Here is a 13,378-nt window from a genome sequence, read left to right as displayed (position 1 = left end):
GGCACTGTGGAAATTCTATAGATAAACACCTATATATAACCTCCCTGACACTAGTACAGTCATAGGGTGAGATCAGATTGACACCGCTATTTCAGTACACATATATACGGCAGGTGTCTGAAAAAGCAATAACAAAGCTGTCAACATCAGGTATGTGTAGAGAAAGTGATACAAATCCTCTTAAGTCTGGAATGCTGTGTCGACTGTGTTTTTCTACAGAAAAGAGGAAAAGAGGGGTAAGATTAAAGAGGAAATGTAATTTTCTTTTCAAAGAACTCCACACTCTCATATTGATTGAAAATGGTTATCTTTGGCTCTTGTGTGTTTTGTGGCATTATAAGGTATTGGTCTTTGTTTAGATCATATAATACTTTTTCCTCCCTCCAATCTACCATAACAATTAGCGAGCCGTCTGTGGCTGCCTCAGAGTGCATCCTGTGCATCAGCATGTCTCATTTAATAGTCATAATTTCTCATTTGTAAGAGGAAAAGTGCTACCAGCGCTTTCAGTCTCATAAGGGCTCAGACTCACCCAAGGATTCCAATTTATTATGCACCCAGTTCTGATATCCTGCTGCCTTGGTAGAAGGTATCATCCTTCAGACAACACATAAATACTCTCTTGCCAGCTGTTCCTTTGTCAGAAGTTTCTCAAGGAGTAAATCATAATCATGCCCCTATTTTACTAGATCCTGATCTGATTTTCCATGGTACTTGGCTAGGAGCAGGCAGAAAAATGAACTTTACTGCTCCTGTTACTCTACAAATGGCACTGACTACTACTGTAGGGATTTTTAGGCCTATAAGTATTGGTTTCCAAGGTGAACACACTAGTAGCATTTTTAAATTTAGAGGAATGGGCATAGGTCAGTTTGCTGGTGGTTTCTGTAAAACTTTTATCGTAAGGTGCTGCACAAACCCCTGAGAGGGAAGAAAAAGTGGCAGACACGGTTTCACTCATTCCGATGTGGATCAGCTGTTTAACAACATAATCTTGTTGTGAGTTCAGAAGAAAAAGGGGAAGAGTAAATCCTACTGATGGAAAACGTATTTTCTAGACAAATTGTAAAAGGCAGAAAGCAGAGGCAGCCAGAAAACACAGGACTTTGCACAGAAGGGTGCAATGAAGGGGGGCACTGCCAAATTTATACCAGCATAAGTCCCAGGCACAGTGGCAGTGTGCTGCAGGGTAGTTCCCCTCACAGATATTGAAGAAGGCTTTGAAGTGGACACAGCTTTGGGTGGCAGATGTAACCCTCCAGGTCCCAGGCTGCACAAGTTCTGTGGGTAAAAACCTGTCTGCAGTCTCCTTGTTGCAGAGCACACCAGCAGTCCCAGGAGGCTCCCAGTCCATCAGTTAACTTGCTGGTGGATACCAAAACTGCAAGGCCTCCTTTCTTGTCACTGAGCTTTCACTGACCCTTAAGAAAATGAATATCATGATGTAGGCCTCAGAGGTGCACAGTATCTCCACTGAACTAAAATGTCCTATACCCTTGTAGTTTTTAGTCTGATCAAATTGAGAAACAAGTCGCAGTCTTTTGGTTGAAATGAATTATAATCACAATTTTTGTGATCCTCAAACAGTTTAACCATTCCTATAGAACTTCTGCGAGGTACCTGGGCATCTGAGATGCCTCCTTGTCATAAAGGTACTTCTGGACAGTCAGTGCAGATTAGGAGGATGACTTCAGAAGACATCACTATCATGTTTGTGCTGACTATACAATACATAAAGCAGTCAATTTAGAACCTTCTGAAAAGTTTTAAGATTCCATTTAAAACACAGTTAAGGGAGGGAGAAAAGGCCAAGTAAGGTACTGTTGAAACCAGTGTTAAAAAAAGCACCACTTACTGGTTGGAAGATAAAATATATCATCAGGCTTTCAAGAACGAGCACTTAATTGCCAGAAGACTGTTACAGAACTCATTGTTAATGTACCTAATTTGCATAAAATCTTTTTTTTAAACTAACTGTTGCAGAACACACCTAAAATGGGGAAGCACAGTCCTCCATCAAAGCTCAGCTTCCCGAGCCAGCCCCGCGGTTGTGGTACATATTTGTAATGTGATTTTCTGGACTCAAATGTCATTATGACAATTAGGCACTATATACCATGTGGGGGTGATATGTATTTTAGTAATACCTTTTAAAGAGTTACTAATGAGCAGAATTTCTCTCAAGAAGTCACAACAGTGGCTCTAGGAATTAATCCATCTGCAAGATCCCAGGATGGCTTTTTTTATAGTGTGTGCTAATTCAGTTTCACTCAGAGGTTGCTTCTTTGGAGTCTGTGTCCTGTGGATCAGATTCTCCATACGATAACCTTCCTGCACATTTCATCCAGGCTCTGTGTGTTGTGCTGCTTTCTGTTTTCTAGCAGTTAAAGTTTTGGCAAGCCATATTTCTTCACCACTTGTAGGTGATGGGTCCTTGGAAAGCAATGCTGTGTGGTAGACACAGAATGAGAGGAAGTTGCAGCTTTCTGCTCTGTTGAGACCAGCACTTCCTAGCAAAAAAATTTATCAAAGCTGCCTTTCCAGCAGCAGGGGCACGCGGTGAGGAGTCTGAGCAGGGCAATGTCGTGGCTGGGTAATGGGGGCTTATGGTCAACTCTTCAGGTCACAAAGTTGTTTTGGCAGATGAATTCTTCAGAGAGGGGCAAAACATGGGTCTGAGGGCTGCTGTCTTGGAACTCCAGAGAAAAAAAGGACTTGTGACTGCAAGGACATCTTGCAGATAACGCTACAGTCACAGATGGAGAAGCTGAGAGGGTGCATTTTGCAAGTAAATGCAGTTACTGAGCCCTGAAAAAGCTCAATCTAAGAGCTCAAGCTAATGATAAGTGGCTGGATATCTCCCCCACTGCTGCCTGGGCTGAAGGGGCTGGGGACTACCCCGAGCCTGCGGTGACCACAGGGAACACGTGCAGAAAGGGTTGCTTTCCTGGGACAGTGGGAATGGTGCTCCCTGGTGTGGCCACAGCAGTGCTCGGCACAAGCCTCTTGTGTCAGCACAGTCATACAGGCAAAACTATCTCACAGGGGCAGCTGGTCTCAGTGGGAGGAGAATAGGATGTCTAGGTAAAAATATGGTTTTGCTTGTAACTACTTAGTCCATATTGAAAGTGCCTTATCAATATAGCATTAATTAGTAGTGCTAGCGTAGATTACTGCTATTATACCAGTCATTATATTCTAATTATATATTTGTTCTTTTTTTAAAAACTTTTCATGGTGCAAAATGGCAACTACTGGAAAGCTGTTAGAGCAGCTAATCATCCTTACTGTTTAAACCTCCTTGTTATTTGAACTTCCTCATTCCTCAGTCTTTTGTGAAGCAAGCAAGCCTCAGGAGATACTTTGGCAAACAAGGTGAGAAATGTGGTTTTGTCCCCCAGTGTGCCAGTAAGTAAAAGGGATCAGTCCCAGAGGTACCAGTTGGGTATGTTTGATCGGCACAGCGTGATCTTTAGGCAGGTCAGGGAAATATCAATGCTATTTTCTCTCTAAGCCTCAGATTCCCACTGGCCTGTTTATTCAGAAATCAGGTGGCAAAAACATTAGAGGATATGAAATCTTAGGGCCCCTGCAGAATACCTAGCCCTGATGGATCCCACTGCAAGCACATTTGACCCCTGATCATCTTCACTGTGTTTCAGTCTAGAGTTTTAATTGGCAGTGTTGGATAGAAGGTATCCCAGACTACAAAATTTCATGTTTTTTAAATCAAGGTTTTTGGAGGAGCTGAAATGCAGAGAAAGGAAATTTTATCTTGGTTGTGGTTTGGTAAAGGATCTGAAGCAGCTTTTTAGAGTGGCACTTTCACAAAAGCGTTTTAAACCAAAGTTCATACTCCAAATTTGTAAAACTGCAGTGTTTGCATGTAGCATTGACATTCGCTCTAACAGACTGAGATTAAAGATACACATCTCTGAGTTTCTTCTTACACTTCTAATTCCACTGTACTTTAAACAGGATTTTGTACACAAACTCTTTAGTGGCACAGCTCATTATCTGCTTTTCCCCTCGCCCCTTACCTTCAGAAAAGAGCAGAAGTGAGAATTTAGGAAAATAATAACCTATTTTATTATATAACCACAAGAATTGGGAGGAGGGGAAGGGGAAGAGTATTCTAGATTAAGGCTTGATTGCTGAAATTGTTTTAACTGCTTTTTAATTGGCAAGCTGTTGAGTTGTTATCATCAATGATGAACTCATCAACAAGCAGTATTGAAAGCAGTAAACATTTACCTGGAAAAGCCGAGCTCACAAGCTCTGCAGCAATCATCCATAGAATGTAGAGTTAAAACTAAGTGACTGGATTACAAGAATACATTGTACAAGGAGTATCAAGGGTGGAGTTTGGAACTGATAGTTGTTTTCTTCTGGTTTCTTTTCTCTGAATAATTTACAGGGGCAGGGCAGGAGACATTTGCACAGCCTCGAGCTGCTCTGCTCTGGGAGCTCTGCAGAGCAAAGCACTGATCTCTCTTCCTGGAGACCTTTTCCATATAAGATGTGCAGGTGAATCTCAAGGGTCTGCTTTGCTGTCAGTCCCTGCTCATGGGCTCTGAAGGTCCTCTGCAGCTCATAGACCTCTCATCTAATGGTGGGCATCTTTATAGCAGACCACATGTAAAACATCTCTGCATTCCCTTGATGCTGATTTATACCATTTAAAGGGATGGGGGTGGAACAAGTTGTTAAAAGATGAAGAAACTGAAAGCTTCCCTAGCTGCTGCATTACCCACCTGACATTCTTCAAATGCTAGTCATTAATTACTAATGCCTTGAAAATCAGAGCAGATACCCAATTCAATTATGTTACATCTCTTAGCAAGAGCATTTCCTTTATCTTACCATTTCCCATTCAAACCATTCTTCTTTGCAGTTTTTAAAGGCTTAGACCCCACTGTGTTTCTTCTCCATTGAACCTGTAATCCACATAAAGATATTTCTATTCCGTGCCTCTCCTATCTGCACGCAGGTGAAATTCACATTGTAATTATTGCAAACTTAAAAATGTGACCCTCCAGCATCCCCCAGAGCTATATGATGGCAGAATGTGGCCAGTGTGTGCCATAACTTTCCAGCTGGTGATCAAGTACTTGGCAAAGGACTGAACCTGCATTAGGACTCAGGCTACCCTTGCAATCCTTACACCTCCAGGCCTTCCTGCGGAGTGGGCAGAGTTCACAGTCAATCTTACCAAGCCCTAGAGCTATGCTCTCAACTGAAGTAATTCCCTTTAGATGCCAGCAAAAACTTGGCCCCATGGAGGCAAGGCAGGGTATCTTTCTTCAGTCACCACTAGTGCTGGTCTTAAGTGAGCTGTATATTCAGAAATTATGGGGTTTATTTCCTGGGACATTTGTTCTTATGTATATTTTCATGCCTGCCAGCACTCTGAAATGTAGACATTGAGTGTTGGGGGCAGGCTGGATGCAGTTTTTCATGCTGCTGACATTAATTGGATGAACAGGCCTTCTCAGAAGGGCAGTGTAGGAAATGTGTATGGGAAAATAACAAAATAAGGAGTTTCACAGCTAAATAAAGACAAGTGGCTGAAAATGGTTTTTACAGCTTAGGCTTTCATATGATTCATTTGGGAATCTAAAACTATTTTGCACAACTAACAAATTAAGATTCACAACACCTTTCTGAATATAATTGCTTCTGTCTTGCAGATGGAAGAACAGAGGTATTGATGCTATAATTTGAAAATATGTCTCCTGTTTTTAAGTCCCCAGATTGAAATACATTTAAACCTAAATCTCAGAAGCATTAAGTATCTCCATTTATATTCATTCATTTGGCATTCTTTGTACTTAGTCTCTGAAAACCAGATGCATTGCCTTCCAACTAGAATGGTCAAAATAACTGAAGTGACATGGCAGACATCATAGAGCAACTGCAGGGCCAGACTGGGGTTGGGACCTGTGTCCCTTCATGACGCATTTCCTTTTTTACTTACTGAGTATCTGCCTTGGATTCCTGAACAAAAGGAAAAGCACATTCTGGTTACTCAGTTTTCCTCTGCTCTCTCGAACAATTGGACATCATAGAGATGATACTGGTTGGGTTATTGATCAATTTTATAGTTACTTTACCTTGTCTTTCTAACCATCAAGAATTGTCTTCAGGTATCTGTGATTAAGTTTCTTACTGTAGAATTGAAGTGAAAATATAGAGAACCATTTGTATCACCTGTTTTTCCCCATTGTTTTGGTTTTCTTTTCCAGCACACAACAGTTTTGCCCTTTGTATTAATCGAGATGAGAACAACATATCATCAGTATCCCAGCAGGAGCTGTGGACTGGCTGCAGTGTGCACCTTCGCTGTTGGCTATATTTTATGGTAAGGGCTGTACATGCTGTGTTTCCACATTGTATTGGGGGTTTTGTACTGCTAAATTTGGGCACATATTTCATTATGGATATAATCGCTAACAGATTCACGCTGCATGCCTCGTTTGGTCCAAGACCTGGGCTTTGTCTGGTTTCCCCAGATGCTTGTATTTTTAGAAAGTATATGCCAAACCTCACACAACAGGAATTTGTTGAACAATCCCATGTAAGCAGTGGTCTTTCCAAGGGTACATTTTTCAACCTTTTTTCAAGCTAAATGTTTTCCTTGGACCTTAGTTTTATTGCTTGGGGTTTTTGTTCTATCAAATAAAATTGAGAATAGGCAAATGATTTCCTGCATCAGTATTTAAGTGGCAACAGAAAAGATAGAACACTGTCTTTTTTCTTTACTAGTTAATAAATTCTTAGTTAATTCTTAGTTAATTATTTCTGTAAAATTGATTACAAAATAAGTCAGTAATCCAAACACTCTAAAGTTTGTTTTAAGAAATGGAAATGCTGGTGAGAAATTAAACTAAAACAGAAATAATCTTTCTTGTACAACATTAAATTAAGTCTTTGGGCAGCTTCTAATCAAGGACCTGACTTGCGTGACAGAGTTAATATACTTTGGCCACCCTGGTATTTATTTTTCACTAAACCTTTGTTTTATTTATATTTCTCCTTTGATGCTATCTATCCTTTATCCTTTCTGCATTTCATGACCCCCATTTCATATTCTTTCTTTTCACTTCACAACATCCTTCTCTCAACTAAGAATGTATTTTCCAAAGTTTCCACCAACCGAGATAAGACTAGTGTGATAGTAACATGGTCTCAAGGCAGTACAATCACACTGCTTCAACTATGCAATTTATGCCTTTGGTCCAGTGAAAGAGAGATCATTATTCATACATATCCATGTACACTCAGTGATTGTACAACGCTATTAATCCAGCTGAAGTGGGGTGTTGTGTCCCAGGACAACAGCCACATTCTGCCGTTTGCTCTTAAAAACATACATACACTTCTTAAAGAAGAATAATATTTGTAATTGTAAGATAAGGGCAGCCTCATGTAAAAAGGCACATGATTATTCCTTCAGGAAAAAAATAACTATGCTTTTAACCCATATATAGTAATGCTTAACTGTGATAGTTCTTGACCTTCCTCTAATGGTGCCTGGAGACAGATTGACAGATTACCTATGGCATGACCTCCTTTGGCAACTCCCGTTTTCTCAAAATCATCTAAGTAGACACATGCAATAGTATTTAATAAGAATTTAAAATTGAAACAATCCAGCTTTACAAGTGAAATAAAACCAGATGTGCCTTAAAATCTTTTAAGAATCTGTTACAGTACCAGTGGGATGCTCATCTACCTTGATACTGCTTACTACAGTGCATCTGTGTCCTGCAGCTACAAGGTTAAAGAAAACTGTAGGACAAGTAAAGCGGTAGAAGAAGATTCTGCATTAAATAATTACTGCATTAATAATTACTCAAGCACAGATTATGGTCATCTCCCTTTGCTTTTGCTGTTTATTGGTTTTGCTTACACATATATTATTTCCAAAACAGGTATGGCTACTCTCAATTGATTCATGTTCTTCCAAGTTGTGATTTCTCTTTAAATGAGATGAGACAATCTTAAAAGTTCATCCTATTAATTATGCACATACAACCCGTTTCTTCTTCTACTGTTGTGGAAGGAGGCCTTTGCAGGCTAGTGAAGGCAGACAAAAGCTACACTGTGCCATCACTTGCGAATTCTGCATGTTTTCAGCCTGCAGTGCTATTGAAGACTCTATCCAAGATGTACTTGAGGCTGCAAGCCAAATCTTGGTCCCATTATATCAATATGATATATCTTATTCACAGGTTGGAAAAATCTACCAGAAAGTATGAAAAGTGAGAAGTTTATCATCCCTCTCATTCAGGGTGTGCCTTCTTTTCAAAGCTGAAATCTACTGTCTTCCTGCTGCCAAGTGACCACATTGCAGTAGAGACCTTAATCACTCACAAGACTTGGAATTGCTAAACTGGGATTTGTTGTCCTTGTTGGCAGAATCCTCAAGGTTAGCACAGTGTATTAAAATGAGACTATACCTGCAAATCACCTAGTTCCATACAGCCTGATGAAACTTCCTTCCTTTGTACCTAAGGTTGACCATGCGTCCTGTTGTGGGACTTAGTTTGTGTTTCATGGATTTTTAACTAGAATTTAGGGATCTGCCACTTGAGAATTTGTCCTTTTGCCTATTCCATTTTTCCCTCAGCAGAAGTGTATTCACTGTAACTCTCAGAATAAAGTGAAGACAGTTGCTAATCAGATGTTCTCTATGTTTTATTCTTGAATTTTGAATTTTCTTCCCATCTCAGCTGAAACTTCCTTAACATCTACATGTTTTATGTATTGTGTTGCACTTTTTACTGGAAAGGAACATACAGGAGGATGTTGTTTAGGTTTGATTCTGTGAATGCTTTTTTCAATTCCAAGTAGAGGAAAGCTTGTTTTGTTTTGTATGTGACTGAATCTGTTATGTATGAGAGAGGTGGTAGAATAGCAAGTGCTTTTTTAAGTATAATTGGTAAATAAGAAAACTGGCAAACAATTCTGAATAGCATCACTGAAATTGGATACCTCCTGAGCATGATTCAAAGACTTGTTTTCTGAGAAACATCCTATCTTGAAGAGTAAAATCTTCTTCTGTTTTTCTTTCTTTATTTTTGCATTCTCTCCCTTCAGTCAAAGAGTTTTAGAGTAGGCACACTTAGCTCATGCACTCTCTGTGAGAGGGGAGCTCACAAGGAACTGTGCCCAGGCAGAGCATTCAGAGACTTGCATTGCTTGTTGCAGACCATACATGGACTTTCAGGATCGAGGCCATGGGATAAGATGGGAAAAGCCTATTGGCTTTATTTAGCATGGCTTGAAAAGGTCGCAGTTTGTACTGAATTGTTAAATCTAGACAGTGCTAAGAAAATCAGAGCGTTTGCCAGTACTACCAGAAAATTCTGCCAATGAGTTTATGGAGTTGGTTGTCAAGGAACAGAAAAGAGCCAGAAATGTGCTGCTCCTTGTAATAAGAATGACCTCATGGTAACTAATATCAGAGCCTAATATGTCCCTAAAATAAACTGAAACAAGTACATTTATTTTAAATGGTTTTCTTTTTCCCTATACTTTTGAGCACTTCAGGATGCCAAAAAAAAACAGACCCTAAAAATCTGACTCCGTTGCTGTAGTCATGCTGGGCTGCATGTTTGGGAGCAAAATACTTGATCTGCTCTCTTATTGCTATCTCAAATCCACTAGGAGCTGCCTCCACATGTGCCAAGCTTGGACTTGATTCATTCTTTAATTCTTTTATAAATCTATTTAAAGAGCTTTTAAACTTTCATTCGCGAATAAAGTTTCTCTTGAAGTGACATTAGGAGAGTTCTGTAGATTCACCGAGGGAGACCATTTAGATGGGGTAATTCACTGAATTCTTCTTGAACAAATTTAAGAAAGGAATGTACACTGAGGATTTGGAATGAATTTGAGATAGATTCTATCAGGCTTGCTGTAGGATTTCCACTAGCAATTCTCCATAGAAGGAGAGGAAGATCAGAAAGAGCAGATGTTGGCACAGACTGCTAGGACAAACCTTGACATTCAGAAGAGAGGGGTGGTGGGTTAGAGTGTGAAGCTTGGTGAGAATTTAGTCATATTGATAAAGAAGGGCAGGATTGAGAAACCAGAAGGGTTTTTGAGGTTGGTGGTGCCAGTGGAGCAGGAAAGACACAACATGGCTTTGCTAGGCTGTGCTGAGGGTTTGTATGTAGGAGGGCATCATGCCAGCTTTTGGAAGTGAGCACTGGGGATAAAAGTTCGATAAAGGTCAGAGGAGTTGGTGGCTAGAGGAAAAAGAAATAAAATTAAATGTCCTGGGGACAAGTAAAAGATTTTAACTAAAATCATGGGTTAAAAGAGAAGTGGATAAGGAAATGTGCAGCTCACAGGTCAGCAGCTTCAAAGCTGAAATCATGTGAGTAAGTGGGGAATGCTGGGAGAGGGAGTGAGAAACAGACTTTGAAATCAGAGTGGAAGGCTGATGTAGAAGTGGATGATAGATGAGACAATGCAGAGGAGGAAAGGGTTGGAGCTGCAGCTGCTCAGAGCAGGAAAGAGTAGAAAGAAACAGGAGCAGCAGAAATAGGCCAGGGGAAGATTAGTGTCCCCTGTCCCTGACCCAGAAGGAGGGTGGGAGGGCAGAAGTGCTTTCAGCAAGAGAAGGCTGTATGGATCCCCAGCCTGTTAGGTCTGACATAGCCATTATGACTGTTACTTTCTGGCTTGCCTCCACCTCCACATCCTCAAATGTTTCAGTCAAAGCAACAGCACAATCACAGATGACATGCATGGGTAATATGTTCTCACTTCCTTGTGCAGCTCCTTAAAATACAGCTCAAGAAGGCATAGCAACCATTACTATATTTAAAATGAAAAATTATTTATCAAAATAGATGACTTCCAGAGATGACAGCGCTTTGCAGTGAATCTGCTAAGTTGCTGTCATTGTAGCTACCTGTACATAAACACAAATTTCTGCTAAGCTTTGTTCATCCCAGAGGAAGCCAGCATCATGTCACGCTGAGTACATTTTGGATGTGACATTATTTGCAGCTTCAGTTTCTCAGGACTTGTCTACTTCTGACTGCATAAGCCACTCCACACCAGTAGCACAGTACTGTGACCCACATATTGTTCTCCACTCAGATGAATGGAGAAGAATCCAGCATTAAGAAGATGGAACAAGAGGGGATGATGGCTGTTATTTCCTAAATTATGACTGTTTATTGAACTTACTGTTTAGTCTTTAAAATTTCTAAACTATGTACATTCCTGGTGTAGGTGTATTAGGTGTGGCTGGCTGTTAATATAAGAAGCCCAGCATCTTAATACAGCTGAGATCTTAAGAATTCTGATTAGATGCAGAACAAGCTCTCCTGTGTTTTTAGGGGGAGTTAGGAAGATGTACCTCACATCAATCAATATTAGAAACCAAAAGTAGAACAAATTTAGTGTGGCTTGTTGTGCTCCTGTCCCTGAAAGCACAAGATTGGTCCTACACTACAACCACAAATGATTTGTTCGTTCATTTTGAACAACTGCTGTAAGTCCATCACCTCGTTTGGAAGACATTGCACATTTTAATAGCTCTGGGTCAAGTTAGCAATCTTTGTGAAAAAGGAAGAGAGTGATGCTGGAAAAGATCATGAAATAAAGGCGTAAGAAAATGCCCATGTTCTGTTGTTTGCTAAAGAGTAACCACTGGGAACTGGTCTATGATTTGTCTGGAACCAAGGATTCAGCCTTCCTTTGTGCCAGTCACTGGAAATATGAAGAGCACTGAAGATATGGGAGAGGATTTGATGCTGCAAGAAGTAACCAAAAAGGAACTGCCTTTCACAGAGAGTTGTCATGTACTCAGGCTTGTACAGCTAATGTCAGATGCTTCAGGAGAGCTCAGCAGACCATTATGAAACAATTAGCCTTCAAGGAGAGTTTTCTTCCAAAACTTATGTCAATGTAGGTGCTTAGATCCTTTGGTCTTGATGGTTTATATACCTTGTACACTTTAAACTTAGGCATAATTGTGCACATTCTTATTGCTTGTACAATCTCCTGATTTCAGAAACTTGATAGAGTTGCATGACAGGGCCTAGAGAAGAGGAGTGGACTAAGTAGGCTTCCAGACTTTCATATTTCAAAACTTTTTTGAGTATCGATATTTCAGTGATGTATCAGTGAAAGGTAGGTTAGAGCATTCCAGAGATTAATTAGGTATCATTCAGAAAGATATTTCCATTATCAGATTTGAATTTCTTGTCTCTGAGCTGTGTTGATGTGATTCTTCTGTCACAAGGAAGAAAACTGGGAGCTCTTCACCCATTTTATGTCATCTATTATTATTCTGTGTCCTTTCATTTGCTGTTCTTGAGAAGTTACATAGCCCCTCATCAAACATCCCCTTCTCCAGAACTCACAGTACTGGTTGTTGATGACTACAGATTATGATGAAGGACTCAAGCTGGGTAGGGAACAGGTAGAGACTCTCTCTGAGAGAGCCCAGACCACAAAGTGCTGCCAAGCTGTGACAGCTGAGAGCAGCCACCATGAAGGAGGAACTGCCTTCTGCAACATCTCCCATTACAAAATTCATAAGGTGGTGTCATGGTTATTATCTGCCATTATACTCACTTGTTGAGCTTGATTCTACCAGGACTAAGGTCTTACACATGCTGTTTTATCAGCTGTATCATTTAAACTGACAGAGTACACATAAACCACAAGGTTCCAACAAATTTTTGTGTTTAGTTTTCCTCATTAACTAAGGATCTATATCCAAAGAATAAATGTATATTCCCTGCATAGTTTTAATTTTCTCTTGATTACTTTGATAGGAGAGATATACAACATCTACTGTACAGTAGAAGTGAAAACCAGCTACAAAGTCACATTTTTTGACAGATTTGTTAAAAACAAGCAATACTGTGCATTTTCAAATAGCTTTTTCTGATTTCTACACCAAATGGTTGAAAATTTCTAAAAACAACCACTTTTTTTTTAACATACATTTTAATTTGAATACAATGTGTGAATATTTCCATTCGTTCTCTTTTTACTGTTTCTAACAAATGGCTAGATTAACTCCATGACCTCTAACACATTCATCTTTTAAAATATACAGTTATGTCTACATACAGCTGCTACTATTCCAAATCACAGGGATGTTCAGGTTAATTCTATCTTCTCAGAAGTAGCCACTCCAGGTTTAGTTTAAACTTTTTCTCCTCAGTTTATTTCTATCTAAACTACACATTTTTTACACCTGTTCAATAACAAAATCTTCAATTTGATCTAGATTTGCACTCCTAAGAAAATCTTAATGCATGCTTCTGTGTGCTTAACTAACAATGAGGTTGGATAAGAGTAATGGCTACTGGAACTGCAACACTGAAGGAGTTCATTAACA

At 39.8% G+C, this 13,378-nt stretch overlaps 1 protein-coding gene across 1 annotated transcript in view; it reads left to right on the top strand.

The window, feature by feature from the left end:
* Positions 1-13,378, top strand: part of AIG1 (androgen induced 1) — a 122,800-nt gene that overhangs the window by 103,124 nt on the left and 6,298 nt on the right. Inside the window, exon 4 of the mRNA XM_086869165.1 lies at positions 6,246-6,361. Within this exon, the coding sequence (XP_086725291.1) occupies positions 6,246-6,361 (116 nt within the window). The remainder of the gene's footprint in view (positions 1-6,245; positions 6,362-13,378) is intronic.

This window comes from Cyanistes caeruleus, chromosome 2 (assembly GCF_971803275.1).
Source record: "Cyanistes caeruleus chromosome 2, bCyaCae1.hap1.1, whole genome shotgun sequence".
Lineage (NCBI taxonomy): Eukaryota > Metazoa > Chordata > Aves > Passeriformes > Paridae > Cyanistes > Cyanistes caeruleus.
Note: the sequence above shows the minus strand (reverse complement) of the source record. Positions and strands in the feature narration are given on the sequence as shown.